Source organism: Odocoileus virginianus, chromosome 10, assembly GCF_023699985.2.
Source record: "Odocoileus virginianus isolate 20LAN1187 ecotype Illinois chromosome 10, Ovbor_1.2, whole genome shotgun sequence".
NCBI lineage: Eukaryota > Metazoa > Chordata > Mammalia > Artiodactyla > Cervidae > Odocoileus > Odocoileus virginianus.
The window spans coordinates 24183038-24200887 of record NC_069683.1 but is presented as its reverse complement, the minus strand read 5'-3'; the positions used below and the strand labels follow the sequence as shown (position 1 = coordinate 24200887).

The window sequence follows — 17850 nt, the reverse complement described above, 5'->3', positions numbered from 1 at the left end:
CCGTCTAAGCTCAGCCCACCCCAAGGTAAGGACCCTGAGTCTAGGAAAGGAATCTCACAAGGACCAGCCACAGAGATGATGGTCAAGGGAGGGGCTGGCCAGATCGCCCACCCTCAGCCCTAAATTCTTACACTGACTTTGCCCTGCCTTCAGTGAGGGCCACTGCTGAGCCCTGGGGTGGAATGGGGTGACCTTCCCTCCAATCCTTCTCTCTCCAGGCCCTTGCTCAGAAGCACACTGCTTCTGCACTCCACCCTGCCATGCTGCCTGGATTGGGCCTGGCAAGTGGCACCATCAGGAACATGCAAAGATGCCAACGTTTTCCCAATCAAGTGCCAGCTCTTCAAGCAGAGACTGCTCTGGGAAAGTCAAGGTTGGCTCTGTTTTGCCAACTCTGAGGCCCTTACCCCTAGGTCCCCCAAGATTTCCGGAGGGCTGCGGTGGCCTAACACCAAGCCAAAACATCCATGGAGAATGAAACCAACATTGTCCCAAATGAAGTCAGATTCCACTCCCAGCACAAAGGACGCGATTCTAGTCTGGCTCACATCTTGGACTAATTATTTTTCTAGAATGGCTTGGTAAACCAGAGTGGTTTGGCTCAGCTTGGAGTCAGAGCTGAGCAGGCATCTCTCTTCTGACTCTGAGGACTACCTCCCCCCCTGCCTCTTGGCCTTGGACCCGGCAGCTGACCCCTGGCAGAATCTCCACCTGGGGTCAGGTGACTTCTGTGAGAGGCAGGGCTTAAGGCTTTCTTCGGGGAAATATGCTTTTCTTATTAAAACCCATCTGGTACAGATTAGAGGCACCAGAAAAACCTCTACTTGCTCAGATATGCATATGGATATAAATTTAGATTACAACCAAGTCATGATTAGCTGTGAACGATTTCGCTACCTCTTCCCATTGGTTGCCCGTCAGGGAACCTCAACATGAGCTATGGATGGGAGGCCAATAGTGTAGCAATCGGGGTATCCTTGGGTATCCTGGTCCAGCTCCTGAGGCAGCCAGCATTACTCAGGAAACACAAACAGCTAGTGTGTACAGAGCATCTGCTAAGCACCTGGCATGGTTTTAAGCCTTTTACATCTATTGACTCATCTCATCCTCATCGCTACTTTAGGAAACGGGCATTATTATTGTCTCCATTTTATACACCGGGAAACTGAGGCCTGTAGAGGTGAAGCAACTTGCTCCATCCAGGTCACACACCTAGTAAGTGGCAGAGCGGGGAGGTGGTCCCCGGCAGGGTACCCGCAGGATCCAAGCTCCCAATTAGTACACTCCACTGCCACTTAGCTTGGTAAGCTGATTCTGGCTTCCCATTTTCTGGACTCTACGCCACCTCTTTCATCTTGGGAATGATGAGTATTAAGCACGGTAACGGTGTAAACTGTCACCAAGCTGGACCACATTTCGGAAGGAAGAGGAGTGTTCCTGCCAGCAACACTGGGACAGAGGCATGAGAGACAAGTGTCTCGGGCAAACACAGACAGCCGGTCACGCTAGCATTAGCACTTGGGTAAAGCACCTTGCCCGGCTCCAGGGTCCCCTGCAGGCCGTGGGAGGCCCTCTCTGCCCATCCACCCTGAGCCTGCTCTCTATTCTGCTCATGCATGCTAACTTGCTTCAGTCGTGTCTGACTCTCTGCTACCCCATGGACTGTAGCCCGCCAGACTCCTCTGTCCGTGGGATTCTCCAGGCCAGAATACCAGAATGGGTAGCCATTTTCTCTTCTAGGGGATCTTCCTGACCGAGGGATGGAACCCACATCTCTTATGTCTCCTGCATTGGCAGGCACGCTCTTTACCACTAGTGCCACCTAGGAAGCCCCAACACATACACCAGTTGTAATCATTTTGTTTGTTTGCATTCTTCTTGTCTACTTTCTCCTCAGACTATACTTTCTCTGAAGGCAGAGACTGCTGTTGCCCATCCCTCAAGACAGAAGCCCATGTCAGACTCAACTTTTGAATTTAGAAATGCGTAGCACGTCCCTCACTCCTGGCAGCACAGCCCTCAAGCTGTGAACATGTCCTCAGGGGTCCGCTCTTACTCTAGTGCTCTCTGCAGGGTCCCCGAGCTCTAAGTCAACCAGATGAGCTCATGAAACGGGGAAGCACTTCGTCTTCCAGTCTTGGAGGCCTGAGCTGACTTGGGTATTAACAAATGGCTCTCTTCAGAAAAGAAAGAAAATATTCCCCTGATGAAGAGATAACTATTTCACAGGAGAATTTTCTACCTAGGAACCACTTCCTGGGGGATCTCAGCTGACTGGGGCTAAGGTGGCTTTTCTGGGAGCGTGGAGCCGTCCCAGGGAGGCAATGGCAGGTATGGTTCAGCAGATGTCCACGTGGCCTTGAGCCGCAATTCAGGGGACACAGCCATCTGTCTGTGATAACTGGGCCTGACTCCAGGGTGGCGTCTTATGTGGGCGAATGTTACAGATTTCAGTGGAAACTGCACCCCTCAACCCTCTCCCCCCCAGCAGGGAGGGCTCCCAGTGCTGCGAGGTTCAAGGCATCCATCTGGCCTGTCTCTCAGGCCAAGGCCCTCCCGCATGGTGGCCTGGCTGGTCGGCAGCTGGCCCAGCCGGCCGAGTATTGCTGCTTCCCACACACCTGGAGTGGAGCAGGGTGAAAGCAGGCCTCTCTCCACCTGGCTAGGGTGTGGCTCCCTTGGCCCCCTGGCCAGCCTCACCCACGGGCTCGCTGCTGCAGGAAGGTGTAAGAGACGCAGAGTCACCTAGGCTCAGCGTCTGTGATGGCTGACAAGAGACCACAGTTCTTTCACCATGTGAAAGAAGTCAGGCCGGCAAGGGCCTCTAGCCTGCTCAAACACAAGCTCCTTCTTTTGAATACAATGCTTTCAAAAACATGGTGAGGGTACTTGCCACCACTCATGGACCTCGGCCAACAAGTCAGGCTGGGGAGGAGCCTATGGCTTAGCTGTCCCACTCCATTTATCCCGTGGACACCTGCTGAGCAGTGGGGTGGTGGTTGGGTCTTTTATTTAGTCTCTGAATAGGTATTCCTGTCTGGATTCAGCTGGGTATCATCACACAGCATCTGCCTTCTCCCATATCCCAGAGTATAAGGCAGAAAGCGGACCCATTCACACAGTCAGGTAAAGAGTTTCCAGAAGAGACTTCCTGGTGGCCCAGTGGTTAGTTAAGACTCTATGCTCCCAATGCAGGGGGCCTGGGTTGGGTTCCTGGTCAGAGAATTAAGATTCCATGTGCCACAGCTAAAATATGCCACACACAGCAGTGAAGATCCCAAGTGCTGCAACTAAGACCCAGCACACCCAAATCAGTCAATCCAATGGCTCAAGTGGTAAAGGATCCACCTGCAACGCAGGAGACACAGGAGACGAGGGTTTGATGCCTGGGTCAGGAAGATCTCTCGGAGGAGGAAGTGGCAGCCCACTCCAGTATTCTTGTCTGGAAAATCCCATGGACAGAGGAGCCTGGCCGGCTACAGTCCATGGGGTCACAAAGAGTTGGACACAACTGAGCACGTGATGAATGGATTAAAAAAAACAGTTTCCAGAAACTTCTAGGAGGCGGTAGGGGCATGGCTCTTGAGGCCTGACAGAGAAGCACATGTGTAAGAGGAACATTCCCGACTGGTTACCAGTGAACTTGACCTGTGCAATAGAGGCAGTACACTCCAACTCAGAGAAAAAGGCTCCCAGCACTTGATCATGCTTTCTGCACCCCCAGCTCAACTGCAGCTTCAGGGAAGACGCTGGCCTGGGCAGTAAAGCAGTAAAGCCACATTGCTAAGATTTGCTGAGGGCCTACTATGTGCCAAGTAAGCATGAGGCCATTCTGCAAACTCTACCCTTTAACAGCTACCCTGTAAGGGTGGTATAACTATTAGTCTGCGTTTTACAAATGTGAAAACCAAGGCTTTGGGAGGTTCAAGGTCACATAGCTAGCCATTGGTGATCTGTCTGGCTCTAAAATGAGAGACTCCGGGGTCTTTCCAGAGACCAAACTGTAATGCATGAAACGCTCTGAGCCCCTGGCTGGTGGAGAACTGTAAGGCAGGCACGTGGGAGAAAAGAGTTACCGTAGTGTGCCCATAGGCCTGCTGTGCCCACCTCCAGCCTCTGTGCCCACAGCCTCATCAGCACTGAAGGCAGGAGGGATTGGGGTGCTGGGCTGGGGCCCGAAGCCCCTAGGGAACACTCCGGATCCCTTAAGAGCCTTATTTCCCCAAATCGGAAATATGAACACAGCCAAGGAGGTGGCAGTCAGAGGCGTTGGTTTTGTGGGAGGAGGGAGGTCTGGGAGCTGGCTGGCAGGCAAGCAGGAGCAGGCCAGAGCCCAACCCATGTGACTGTGGACATCGCCTGAGCTCCTATCCTGCCCCATCCCCGGGGGTCTGGAAAGTCCACAGCTCAGCCTCTGAAGCTGCCTTCTTTGAGAAAGCAAACTCCATTCCCTGGAATTGGGACTTCCCAGCACCGAGGCTCTCTCTGGGAGCCTGGCGATGCTGTAGACAAAGGGGATTGTGGCTGTGTGTTATAAAAACATCCCCGGGCCTGGCAGTTCCCGGTCCTCTCCTTCCCGGTGGGGACCAGTGGGCGCAACAATAGGACAGGAAGTCATACGCAACAGGCAGCCCCCGGGGCACTTGTCAACGGCTGGGCTAGGATCCTGTCTCCAGCCTCTGTTATCTGGCACTGCTACTTCCTCTGTCTGCCCCCATCCCTGGCTCACTCCTTCTCGACAGCTGGACGGATGCCCACCTGTGTTGGCCACCCAGAGCCAGCAAACTCAAGCCTGTGGGGGAAGAGACCCCGAGTAGTTGAGAGCCAGCAGCCCAAGTCACAGGAGGTGCTGATGGAGGGACCAGCTTCCAGGGTCTTGTTCTCTCTCCCCTGGAAGGCAGAGGGAGGTATCACCTGTGACACCATGAATTCACTGTAGCTTTATGATTGGCTTTCCTCGTCTAAGCTCAGAGCTGTCTCTTTCTAGCTGTGACTTTGGGTGACTTTGGGTGTCCCTCTTGCCCTCTGCTAAGAGAGAAGGCCTCAGTCTGCACCTTCCTTCGAGAGCTTCCCTTGAGAGCTTGTGAGGAAGTGCTAGACAGTTGTGGTTATAAAGTGCTTTATAAGCCATAAAACTGTCCAGGACTTCCCTGGTGGCCCAGGGGTTAAGAATTTGCCCGCCAATGCAGGGGACACAGGTTTGATCCCTGGTCCTGGAAGATCCCACATGCCATGGGGCAACTAAGCCTGTGAGCTGCAACTCTGAAGCCCATCACACCCTAGAGCCTGTGCTATGCAGCAAGAGAAACCATCAAAATGAGCGACCCGTGCACTGCAACTAGAGAGGAGCCCCCACTTGTTGCAACTAGAGGAAGCCTGAACACAGCAACAAAGACCCAGTGCAGCCAAAAATAAAAATAAATATTAAAAAAAAAAAGTTTTGTCCAGATGCCTGTGAAGTAAAGTGAAAGTCGCTCAGTCGTGTCTGACTCTTTGTGACCCCATGGACTATACAGTCCATGGAATTCTCCAGGCTAGAATACTGGAGTGGGTAGTCTTTCCCTTCTCCAAGAGGTCTTCTCAACCCAGGGATTGAACCCAGATCTCCCGCATTGCAGGCAGATTCTTTATCAGCTGAGATACCAGGGAAGCCCCCAGATGCCTATAGCCCATGTAAACATGTATCAGTTCATACCACTCCCACACTTAACACTTGACGGTGACAGCCTGTCCTGTGTAGGCACTGGACCAAACCAGCCAGCAAGGGGCCTGGGAGACAAGTACGCCACTGAATTTGGAGCACTTGACTCGCTGCTCAGTTTGTGAACCACTGGGTGGATGAAATCCAGTGTTTAGAGTTCTTTGAGATTCTTGGATGGTGGGCTGTGATAAATCCAAAATCTGTACATATTTCTGTTCAAAACTGTCTTCACTGAGCTAGTCCTTTGGTCCATCTGGTCTACCTCATCTCTGTCACTTGCCTGGTTTGCTGGCTACTGTCAGGGTGAGTTAAGAGGGAATTAAAGGCAGAGACTGAAGGAGGTATATATGAGAGGAAAAGAAAACAAGCATTTTGAGTAGATGTGATTTTTAAAATCACCACTGTTTTGGGTTATTTAAGCATTAAACATGATTTAGTTATGAGTCCTTTCACAGGTTTATGAAAATAGTAATTATACAGCTATTAGCAGCTACCATGTATGAAGAGCTTACTCTGTGCTAAGTCCTTTCAATGGATTACCTCATTTGATCCCTACTAAAAACTTGGCAAGCAGATCAAGCCATTTTTCATGAAAATCTGGGGAAACTGAGGCCTGATAAATTAATGTGCCCATATTCACACAGCTCATCAATGGCAGAGCAGAGACCCCAGGGATGGTCTTTCTGACTCCAAAAGTCCCACCTTTAGGCTCTATAGCCTATCTCACTGAACAAAATACTTAACTGCCTACTCTGTGCCAAGGAATGTTCTGTGTGCTGGAGTCACAGTGGTTATACTGACCCTTGGCGTTTACCGTCTAGAGGGGTGAGAAGAGGGCAGAAAAGGAAGTAAGCAAATCCATAGACAAGGTAGCTTCAGACAGAGGAGGAGCTTGGAGGAAAATAAAAAGGAGACAGAAGGATGGGGAATGACTAGGGGTGGGAGGGATGGCTCCCTGTGTGCACTGCAGACCACAGACAAGTGGCTTCAGAGGTCCCTGGATGCACCAGCCTGAGGAGTGCAGGGAAACAAGTACTCAATTCACCCAACAGCTATTTTTATTTCTTTTACTTCCATTCTGGGTAAACAGATGGAAATTTAATGCACCAAAGGGGGGAGTAGAAAGAAAAGAGCTTAACATTGCAAATCTTCTTGAAATGGTATTTAAGAGAACCACAAGTCAGGAGCACAAAGCCATCACTGCCATCATCCCTATTATTTGATAAGAAAACACTTTCGCAAGCTGAGCAAAAGATTAACGAGCCCATTTCTTCAGACTGAACACTCAGCCTATCTGCGGGTGCCTCCTATTTATGTAAAGTGCTCATCTGAGGGGAAACAGCCCCCTCCTGCATCCGGACTGGAACAAAGAAGGGCCTCTCCTCACTGTGGGCTTCATGTGTGTTGGGAGCCCTGCCCCAGGATTTTGAGACTCCTCCAGGAAGCAGGTACTTCTGGGATCTTCACTCTACACAGGAGGAAACCAGGGTTCAGGAGGTAAGGAGACGTGTTCAGATCATGTGGCTGGAGGAGGAGGGGCTGGCTTGATCCTCACACACCTCTGAGGATGCAGGTCTCCACGGGAAAACCACTCAAGCCCCACCTAGAAGTATCTGCCTAGACAAACAACAACCAGTGATGACTTAAAAACACGTACACCTATTCTGTGCTTGAAAAAATGTAGATCTGAGCTTCCTGGTTATCCAGGTCCTAGTGGTTAAGAACCCAGCTGCCAATGCAGGGGCCACAGGTTCGATAACTGGTCTGGAAAGATCCCATGTGCCACAGAACAGCTAAGCCTGTGCACCACAACTACCGAAGCTAGCACGCTCTAGAGCCTGAGGGCTGCAACCACTGAGTCCGTGCACCTACCTACAGCCTGCGGCTGCAACAAGAGAAGCCACTGCGATGAGAAGCCTGAGCCCTGCAACGAAGAGTGGCCCCCATGTGCCTCAACTAGAGAAAGCTTGCACACAGCAATGAAAGCCCAGTATAGCCAAAAAAATAAAAAGTAGATCCATGTTGGTCATGAAGGACACACCATGAAACAACAAAATCCCTCTGTGACTTCTGCTGCCCACACCCCATCTGTCCCAGTGTCCTTCAGCTGCTCTTTAAGGCCCAGTGAGAAGCCCAGTCTGTTCTAACATGCCCACCTCCCTCCAAGGATGCCAGCCTTCTCTAAGATCCTCTGGAACAGGATGGTGAGTATGATGATGAAGAAGAAGGAAAAGAAAATGATGATGACTGACACATACTGTGTGCCAAGCACTAATACTATGCACATACTAACTCAATCCCCAAGACATTCCTATGCAGTCTGAACTGCTCGTCCTTTGCTGAGAAGAAACTGAGGCATAGAGGCTAAATGACTGAGGCCACCGGCTCATAAGTAACACAGCTGGGATTGAATCCAGGCCAGTGGCAGGGCCTGAGAGCTGACCTAATGAAGCACCAGATAATCAAGCTTCCTCTAACACTATCTGCTGGTTCATGCTCATTTTTTGCCCCTTGTCTTGTTTTTGCCTCTCTTATTAGGCAGGAGACTCAATCACATAAGGCACTCCTTCATAATTCTCTTATATCCCTTCCCTGCTGATCAACAGAAGTATCGCGAGAAATGTGAGTTAATAAGTAAAGTGCTCAAGATAGTATCGTATCTGTCACTTAATATGTGCTCTATAATGCTAGCTATAATCAACAGGAGTGTTTGGAAGTAGGAGTAATTTTAGGAGTTGCATCATTAATTATTATTATTGGTAGTGGCAGTAGTTATCTCAGTAGTATCAACAGTAGTGGTAGTAGTAACTACATGAACCGTAGTCATATTACTAACCCAGAAGCTGCTTGAGAACCACTTTTAAAGAAACATCATCCTAGGTCAATGAAGAGAGACTATTCTCAATGTCAAACATGTCATCTAAGAATGCTGATGACCATTATAATGGGCGGGGGGCAGGGTGCCAGCCACCATTTAACCCAGCTTTACTGTACTCAACTCATTTAATGCCAGTAGCATCTTATTATCTCCACCATTTTACTATTAAAGAAACTGGAGGCCTGGAAAGATGGGCTGACATGTCACGCTGCTAGAAGATAGCAGAGATGACACCCCTGGGATGATCCAAGAGGCCAGTGGAGGCCCCAACCTTGGGCAGTAGCTGAGGTCATGGTGTGGACTTTAGGTAGAGTGGGCCAGAACCCTGCGGGCTCACATCTTTGCTAACTCCAGCTTTTCCGAGCTCTGTCCACATACTTGCAGGAACCCTCTTGACCAGCAAGACATGGATCAGGGCACCCAAGGGATGGGCTGGACACACAGTACCTTCTTCTGGGATCCCACCTGGAAAAGGACTTTGAGCAAAAACAGCTCCATGGGAACTGGGGACTAAGTGTGGCATCAAACCAGCACTCCAGGCCCCGTGCCACTTCTGACCTTGCCTGGGGTGCAGGAGCACTACCAGACAGCTCTGGGGTGGCTCCTAGTAGGAGCGCCTCTCCTCCCAGCAGCATAGGAAGGGTTTCCTAGCACCTTCATTCTCAGAGCAGTCCAGGTGCTCAGAGGGGAGGTGGGGAAGAGGGAAAGTGGGAACCAGTCAATCCCAGAGACCATGGAGCTAGACAGCAGGGCAGGCTTTCTAGGCCACCGGCTCAGGCCTCCCCTTGCCTTGGCCCCTGAGGTCCCAGCCCCCTCGGGCATCATTCTGGACTGTATTTCCTTATTCTCACACAGTTTCTCTCTCTTGCCCCCCAGGTCCCCCCTCTATCTCCTGCCACGTGGTCTTGGCATTCGCTTATTCCTTCTGCCTGATACTAATCAGCATAGAAGCTAATACCAAGCATTCATGGTGTCCAGGTCCCGCTCTAAAAAAGTCCTGCCTGCATTATTTCCCTAGCACTCATAACTTATGGGTGACTGAGTAGTACATGTTACTTGTCTATAGAACTCGGGCTCTGCAGAGACTAAGGGACAAGTTGAAGGTTCTAAAATCAGACAGTGAGAAGTGAGATCCTTTGAATTGCAGTTTTCCCCTCCGATGGTGCTCCGTTGGCTAAGAAACAGGACACCAGATGTTTCAAAGCTGCATCCCAAATCAGACGCTCCTCCTGGCTCAGAGTCCTGAACACCAGCAGGGCCCGAGCCCTTGGAGCGTGCTTCTCCGCACAGAGGGGCACCGTGCAGGGCCTGGGAGAGGGAAGCCAGGGGCCAGGGCGTGAAGCCCAAGCAAACAGACTGGGGTGTAGACAAGTGGCCCACCTTCGTTCCCAGTATTCCCAGATATTCCGCAGGTGTCTGGCTTTTCCGGGCTGTTGGCAGCACTTCTTGGTGTGTCTGAGCCCCCCCTCAATGCCCAAGGTTCGGAGGCAGAAAGCCAGATTTCTGCCCCCTCCCCACCTCCGCCCCCTCTGCCTCCCTAGCTGTATCTGTCTCCCTCCGTGTGCTCTGCTACATGATGTTCTCGCCCAGCAATTCACTGGCGAGACAGCAGGCCTCCCTCCACTCCTGCATGTCTCCACGACCTCCCTTCTCCACTTCCCCAAACTCTGCAATCCCAGGAGGACCATGCCCTCTGTTCTGGCTCCCCGTCCCTCTGCCTCCCGGCACAGCGAGCGAGGACCATGCTGAGCCAGATGGTTGTCCGTTTTCCTCCAGACCACAGAGCAGGGGAAAGGAGGCTCCCCCCATCTCCCTGGGTAACCCTGGATCTCTGACAGCAAGTGCTTTCACTTTCGGAGCTCGGTCATGGGTGATGATGTGCCCTGCAGGGTGGCAGCTGGGACTAATCCTGTGTTTGAGACTGCCGTATGCCTCGCTGGTGCCTGTGATGCAAAGCTGCCAGCAAGAAAGGGATCCTGGGAGGGTGCAGGAAGGTTCCAGCTGCAGGGGCCCTCCCCAGGAGGCAAGGAAGGTGTCCTGGGAGAGGAGAGGCTGGTGGGGACGGAACGGCCCTGGAGGAGGTGGGTCCCCAGGGATGGGACCCACCCAAGTTTTCTTAGAGCTTTAGGACTGGGTCTCAGCCATGGGTGGGAATGCTGTAGCCTGGCTGGTGAAGGGCAAGGGCCTTCAGGTCAGAGAGAGCTGATTTGAATCCTTGCCTGGGTACTCAGCAGCTCGGTGACCCCCGGCCCTGTGCCCTCATTTGTAATGTTAGCACGTACCTTGCTGATTCATTGGGGGGCACGGAAGAAGCAGAAGTAGGTAGAGCTGCCCTTTAAAAGGAAGAGGCGGCTCCTTTCACGTGTGTATCTCACAGCCCCATTTTACAGATGGGGAGACTGAGGCGTGGAGGGCCCTGTGTGGGAGGCTGGATCTGAGCTCAAGTCTCTGTCTGAAGCCTGTGCTCCCTTCCCACTGCTGCCCGGCTCACTGTGGTGGCAGATGGAGGCACGTTAGAGTGCCTCCTTGTGCCCCTGCAAAGCTGCCCGCTTGCAGTCCCTACTTCCCTCCTCCCTCCAAACCTAGAGCAGGAGGCCATGGGGAGGACAGTCCTTATGGAGAGATACTGGGGCCCCACTGACTAGCGTAGAGGCGACCTGTGGGTAGCAGGGACCCAGGATGAGCTTCACAGAGGGATGAACGCATGACCCACCCGCCCTTTGTCAGCATGCTCGTGGTCACACACAGCCCCCAGCGGGAAGGTAGAAGAGCAGTTTCTTCAGAGAGGAAACCTATGAGACGGACTGGAGTGGCACCATCAATGGTGTCATGGGCCCAACCCAAGTTACCGAACTGAGCTCCTTAGCCCACCTGGGGGAGGTCACGGGAGAGGTCCCTGAATCCCAACAGAGCCAGACAAAGCATTGAATCCCCCAGCAGACCCAGAGGTTCTGCCCTATTCTGGTTGGGAGACCTGACCACCTGCTCCAGACCTGGGACAGAGGGAGGAACCTCATGGGAATGAAGAGGGAGAGGGGAGAGGACAGAGACACAGTCAGACTTGCAGAGGCAAAGGGTGTCTCCCTGGAGCCCCAGCAAGCTCCAGCCTCATTGTGCAGAGGAGGCAGAGGGTCCCCAGGGCTCCGCTGAGGGTGTCAGAGCAGGAGTGCCTCACAGGGACACACGGCCCGGCCTGCGGCAGGAAGGCCAGCCTGGCTTTCCAAGGGCTGCAGGGCTCCCAGAGGGAGCTCAAGCCTAGCAGGACCTGCTTGGCAGCCAGGGGCTGGGCCATCAGAGAGCTGTCGGGCTGTCCACCCGCCTGGGTATCCTTAAGATGTCCTCCTTACCGTGCCCAAATCTGACATTTGGGGATTCTTTTTTCCTCACGGTGGTTCCAATTTTCCATGTGTCTAACACTCATTTGAAATGATACATGGAAAAATGACTTTGCAACCAATTTCTTTGTGCCACAGACAGTGCGGTTTGTAAATAATGGGCTATCTAAACACACACTCTGTGTTTGTTACCACTCCAGAGTGGCTGCGACAATCTCATACAGACAAGCAGCTTGGGTCACACAGGAACCCTGATGCCATGTTTCGCAGCGTCAGGCCCTGGGAATCCTCCCGGGAGCAAAGCCAGAGGGTGGCCACAAAGACATCCCAGGGGTTCTGGGCACAGTGCCCGCAGAAGAGCACCTCCCCGGCCAGCGCCGCAGCCAATGGCCACGGTCACAGCCCAAGGGCCAAGCCGCCCAGCCTGGGGCAGCGGGTCCCAGGGAGGTACCTCCGCCTCCTCTCCCAGTCACCTTTGCTTGGGTGACCCAGCCTCAGGCACCCTCGGGGACCTCACCGACCAATAAGCAAGCCCCCTCGCTCCCCATCCCCGCCCTCTCCAGATGTTTTCGTTGCCCTTTTGCCTTTCCAGCCAAGCTCTGGCAACCACAACAATTTCTCCGCAAAGCAGAAACAGCTGGGGCGGAGGGCCCGTGCTCTGACCCCATCTCCCTGCTGATGCATCCTTCAGGGAAGCTGGGGCCTCCACCTGCCACCTTCTTGCTCTGTGTCAGGCCCTGCCTGCCTCGGCCCTGCATTTACTAGATAGCTCCCAGAGGGTTAAGACGATGATGATCCAATTCCATCAGTTGCGAAAGGGCTAGGCACCGATGGGAGAGCGCTAGACTGAAGCCAGCAGGCCTGGGCCCTGGGGCTGTTCATCCACTAAGTTGTTGGAGATCAGATAATCAGCCAGAGCCATGACGTTCCCATCTGTAAAATGAGTGGATGGGGCAAAACGTGCCTGAGATTTCTAACAAGAATGATGACATCACGGTCATCAACAGAGGTGACGGCTACCACTGATGGAGGGCCAGTTACCACCCAGACGTTGTCCTGACTGCTTTCTCTCAGAGTGCGAGCTCACGTGCGTCTTACCACCCACCTTTGTAGGTAGGTGTGAATACCTCATTTTATAAAAGAGGCAAATGACTTTCTGAGAGCCCAGGTGGTGAGTGATAAAGCTGAGAGGGGCCAAAGCCCAACTTCCGAGCCTCAACAACTCAAAATACATCAGCCCAGGGTCATCAAACCCTGCTGCACTCCAGGGCCAGACCTTCTTCCAACTGAATACACAGTCCCTGCCCATGTCAGGCCACCTCCCCACAGGCAAACAGGCCAGGGTCAGGGTTCTTTGGCCACTTTGTCAGTCACTCCACACGCTCACGGGGTCGCGTGGCCCACCAGGCACGCCCTCTGCCCACAAGGCAGAGCCCTACCGTTCATTGTTCAGGGCCATCCTCGGGGGGTCCAGGTTGGGGTTCTCCATGGACTCCATCTGTGGACACCGCAGGAAGTAGTACAGTGTGTGGAGGGCGTCGGGGGACCAGGTGATGGGCTGGGGCGGCTGGCGGGCCTGGCGGGCGGGGCTGGAGCCTGGACACAGCGGGTGGCGTCCCTGCATGTGGTGCATGGCGCGGGAGACCAGGTCACCTGGCGGGGAGGAGGGCAGGAGAGAGGGGGAGAAAAAGTCAGTTCCCAGTGCACATTCTTCCAAGGATCCTTGCTGGCGAGAGGAACAGTGCCTAAGCCGGCCTGCATAATTACTGTTTACCCAGAGGCAGCAGGAGGAGGTGGCAACTGTCACCCAGACGCACAATAGGATTCTAGATTCCCTTTCACTTCCAGTCCTGCCTAACAGTGAAATGAAACGCTTGGCAGGGCCCAGCCCCACCAGACATTATGCTAATACAGTTTCTTTTTCAACATCCCCACTCACTCAACCATCCCACGGGCCTTCTCCCGGCTCTGACCATGGGAATCTCTCTGGGCCTCTCCTCTCAGCTTCTAATTCCTGTGCCAGGTTGTGTGGTGGTTCTTTCCCGTGCTCTCTGGGGCAAAGTCCAGGTACTTTTTTTTTTTTTTTTTAATTTTTAAAATGTTTGGCTACATGGGCCCTTTGCTGTGGTGTGTGGGCTTTCTCTGGTTGTAATGGGGGGCTTCTCTCCAGTTGTGGCCCTTGGGTTTTTCTTGTTGCAAAGCAAGGGCTCTAGAGTACACAGGCTCAGTAGTTGAGGAGTGAGGGGTTAGCTGCCCCGAGGCATGTAGGATCTTAGTTTCCTGACCAAAGATGGAACCCACGTCCTTGGCATTGGAAGGCGGGTTCTTAACCATTAGACCACCAGGGGAGTCCCCAAAAGTACAGGTACTTCTGCAGAAAAGGGCTTCCCTTTCCATGGTGTCAAGGAAAACTCTCACCACCACTGTCCACTATGCTTACTATGTGCTGGGTGTTCTATTTCCTAGAAAAAGGATTTAATTTGATCTGTACACTGCTGGGGTCCAAGTACATCCCCATTTTACAGATGAAGAAAGTGAGGCTTATCTGGTAAGTAAATATTTACTGACCCCATGCATTTCCCTGGTCACAGGGATGCCACGGTGTCCAGAGGTTAAGTAAATGGTAGGGTCTAGATTTAAATCCACATCTGTGTGTCTCCAAAGTCCATGAACTGAGAGGAGACCCAGGCCATGGCCTGCCTTCCTGAAGTTCGTGGGGTCCTCAGGTTCCTATATCCTGTGCTGGGTTTCTTCCCCAGTCAAGTCTTTTCAATACCCCACCAGCTTAGGACAGGAAACATCCCATCATTGTGTGAGGCCACAATGCTGAGAAAGGATGGGTGAAACAGCCCCAGGCACCTGCGGGCCCCTCACTCTAGGAAAAGTGGCGCCTTCCATTCTTCTCGGGCCTGAGAACTCAGGGGAGCGTCTCCGGTGGGTCAGCTTCCTCTATCCCCATGCAGTTCCTCACAGATAGCCCCTTGGATAGAAAGCCTCTGAGCAAAGCTGAACCTATGGAGGGAGAAACCAGCAGGTTTTACTATGGCAGGTGAAGCGCCATTTGATGTTCGGCCAGACCAAATCATTCACTTATTCCCTTAAACTTCCCTGTGGAGCATCTGGGTCTGGTACTCTGTTCTATGTAGCCCTGGTACCCTGCACAGGTTCTACTGCACAACAGGTGCTCAGCAAACATTTGAAGAGTGAAAATGTATCCTTACACATTCACTTCATTCTGAAACACTTCTGGTGGTACTTGACTTGAGCTCATTAGATGCCAAGTCCTCCCATGACCGCCAGAGTGACAACATTTGGTTTCCAAGCAGGGACAGTGACAGCCCTGGAACTAGAGACCTCCAAGCAGGGAAAGAGCACTCCATGCCCCCTCACCCCGGGTCCTCACTCCTTTCTACACAGTGGACCCTGCTCAGCCCACAGCTGTAGCTCGGGTGCCTCCTGCCAGATCCCAGGGCCAAGAGGGCTGAGAGCACAGAGTCCCCGACACCTGGTTCCATCCCCAAAACTGATTTAATTGGCCTGGGGCAGGACTCAGGTGTCTATATTTTGTAAAACTTCCCTTGCTGAATCTAATGTCCAGAGAATTACCAGGTAAGCGAATAAGAGCATAGATTCCAGAGTCAGACCTGCCTGGGTTTCAAACTAACTGTGTGCCTTCTGTAAGTTACTTATCAAAGCCTCAGTTTCCTTATCTGTAAAAATAACTGCTTCTAACCACAAGTTCTGAGAATTCAAATAAATAACCAATGTGAAGCATTTAACATCATGCTTGGCACAAAGGGCTTGGTAAAGTTAAATACATCACCATTATTATTACTCTCCTTTGTTGTTATTCTTCTAGACTACAGGCCACCTTGTCATGCTCTTCCTCCTGGGACCTCTGCCTGCAGTCAAGGGCTGCTCCACCTTTCCCAGGACAGGAGTCCAGCCCCACAATGCCAGATCCCAGCTCTGCCCTCAGGTCCTGGGTGGTAGAAACTGGTCCCAATAACTCCATGCCAAGCCACCTCCCAGAAGCTAGTTGTAGACCTATGTTGGCTGCAATAAGTTGAAACCTGGCTCCCGTGTCTCCAGATCTGAATGTCATAACCGTTGGCACGACCACAGGACCATGAGGAGGAGAATTCAGAGTCCCTGATAGCATCAAAGAAACCTTGGTGAAATATCATTTCAAAGTTTGGTAAGGTAGAAGTCATTACCATTCATTACATTTTAAGATTATTGTGTTGTTACTGGTGTAGGCCCCTTGGCAGCACATTTCCAGCCAGAATGCAGCCAAGAAAGTCAAGGAAGGAACAGACGTGCCTCCTAAGGGTTCCCTAAAAGGGAAACCAGGAAGAGAGAGGCTTTCCAAAAGTTCAGAAAACCATGAAGGCATGGGAACTAGAGATGGAGACCCTGGACACTTTGCTCCAAGCCAAGCTGCGGGCTACCAGTCTATCTCAAAGACCAAAAAGACAGATGCCTGCAGACAACTCTGATCAGGCATCTAAAGACTTAAGCTGCACTGCAGTGCCTGTAACAGGCAAAGACACCTGCGTGCTCTGGATGCTCTCCCTGAGAGACTGTCCTCCCTGCCACTTTCTATTTTCTAGGCTTCGTGACAGACATGAAAAGATACAACAAAATCTCAAGTCTTTACAGCTACCCCATCAGCAAGGCATTTCCGTTTCACAGATGAGGACACAAGCTTACACAGGTTAAATGTGTCCAGGGGCATAAGCAGCAAGGGGACCAGCCAGGATTTGAACTGTGGTCCCTGTGTACCAAACACATGCTCTCGACCATTGCAACACTGCTTACTGGAAGGGCGGTCTGCAGACTGCAACAGGTCTGCCAAACTGTTGGTTACTGTTTCAGAAGTTCAGTTCAGAAACTGAAAGTGATCTTGAAAAAATTTCCAGAGCAGTCTGACAGAGTGATTTTTTTTTTTTGACAGAGTGATTTTATGCCTATTTAATCTAATAATAAAATAAGACGACTTGCATCTGACCTGCACTTTATTTTGTGTTTCTAGACACTCCTTTTTATTTATTTTATAAAAGTTTCAGTTTGCAATAGAGCTATGCTAAGTCGCTTCAGTTATATCCAACTCTCTACGACCCCATGGACTGTAGCCTGCCAGGCTCCTCTGTCCATGGGATTCTCCAGGCAAGAATACTGGAGTGGGAAGATATGTCCTCCTCCAGGGGAACTTCCCAGCCCAGGGATCGAACCCACATCTCTTGCGTCTCCTGCATTGGCAGACAGGTTCTTTACCACTAGCGCCATCTGGGAAGCCCAATAGAGCTGAGGATATACCATTCCTGGCCCATCACCACAGTGAGTTTGAGAAGCTGTGGCCCAATGGGGCTGTGCTGTTGGTTTGGCAAAACTGGGCTCTCAGAGCTGCTTCTGAGATGTCTTTGTACTTGAGAATCAATTGACCCTAAGCTTGATGAGACCTCAGTCTAAAGCCCAGGGACACCCAGGAGCAGGGAGAAACACCCTTTCTGCTTGCTAGTCACGAGAGCCTTGATCAGAGGTGCTATGGGTTCCCTCTGGTCTGTCTAACGCCCATCAGGAGCCATTGAATAAAAAGAGCAGGGGAGGGACTTCCCTGGTGGTCCAGTGCCTAACACTTTGCACTCCCAATACAGGGGGCCTGGTTCAATCCATGGTCAAGGAACTAGATCCCACATACCACAACTAAGGGTTTGCATACTGCATCTAAAGATCCCACATGCTGCAACTAAGACCTGGTGAAGTCAAAAAAAAAAAAAAGGAGCAGGGGCAACCTGGGATTTAACACTGTCTCCAAAATGAGGCCCACACCACCTGGTTCCCTTTAAAAAAGTGTTTCATTTCTTTCTTATTCCCTCCCATTTACATTCTCATAAGTAGAGAGAGACAGAGGAAAAGACAAGTGGCTGGAGCTC

The 17850-nt window shown here is 51.9% G+C and overlaps 1 protein-coding gene across 2 annotated transcripts in view; it reads right to left on the bottom strand.

The window, feature by feature from the left end:
- ABTB2 (ankyrin repeat and BTB domain containing 2) overlaps nt 1-17850 on the bottom strand; it is a 180056-nt gene that overhangs the window by 27315 nt on the left and 134891 nt on the right. For both annotated transcript variants that reach the window (XM_020912246.2, XM_020912247.2), the window contains exon 3: nt 13354-13567. In XM_020912246.2, coding sequence (XP_020767905.2) covers nt 13354-13567 — 214 coding nt within the window. The remainder of the gene's footprint in view (nt 1-13353; nt 13568-17850) is intronic.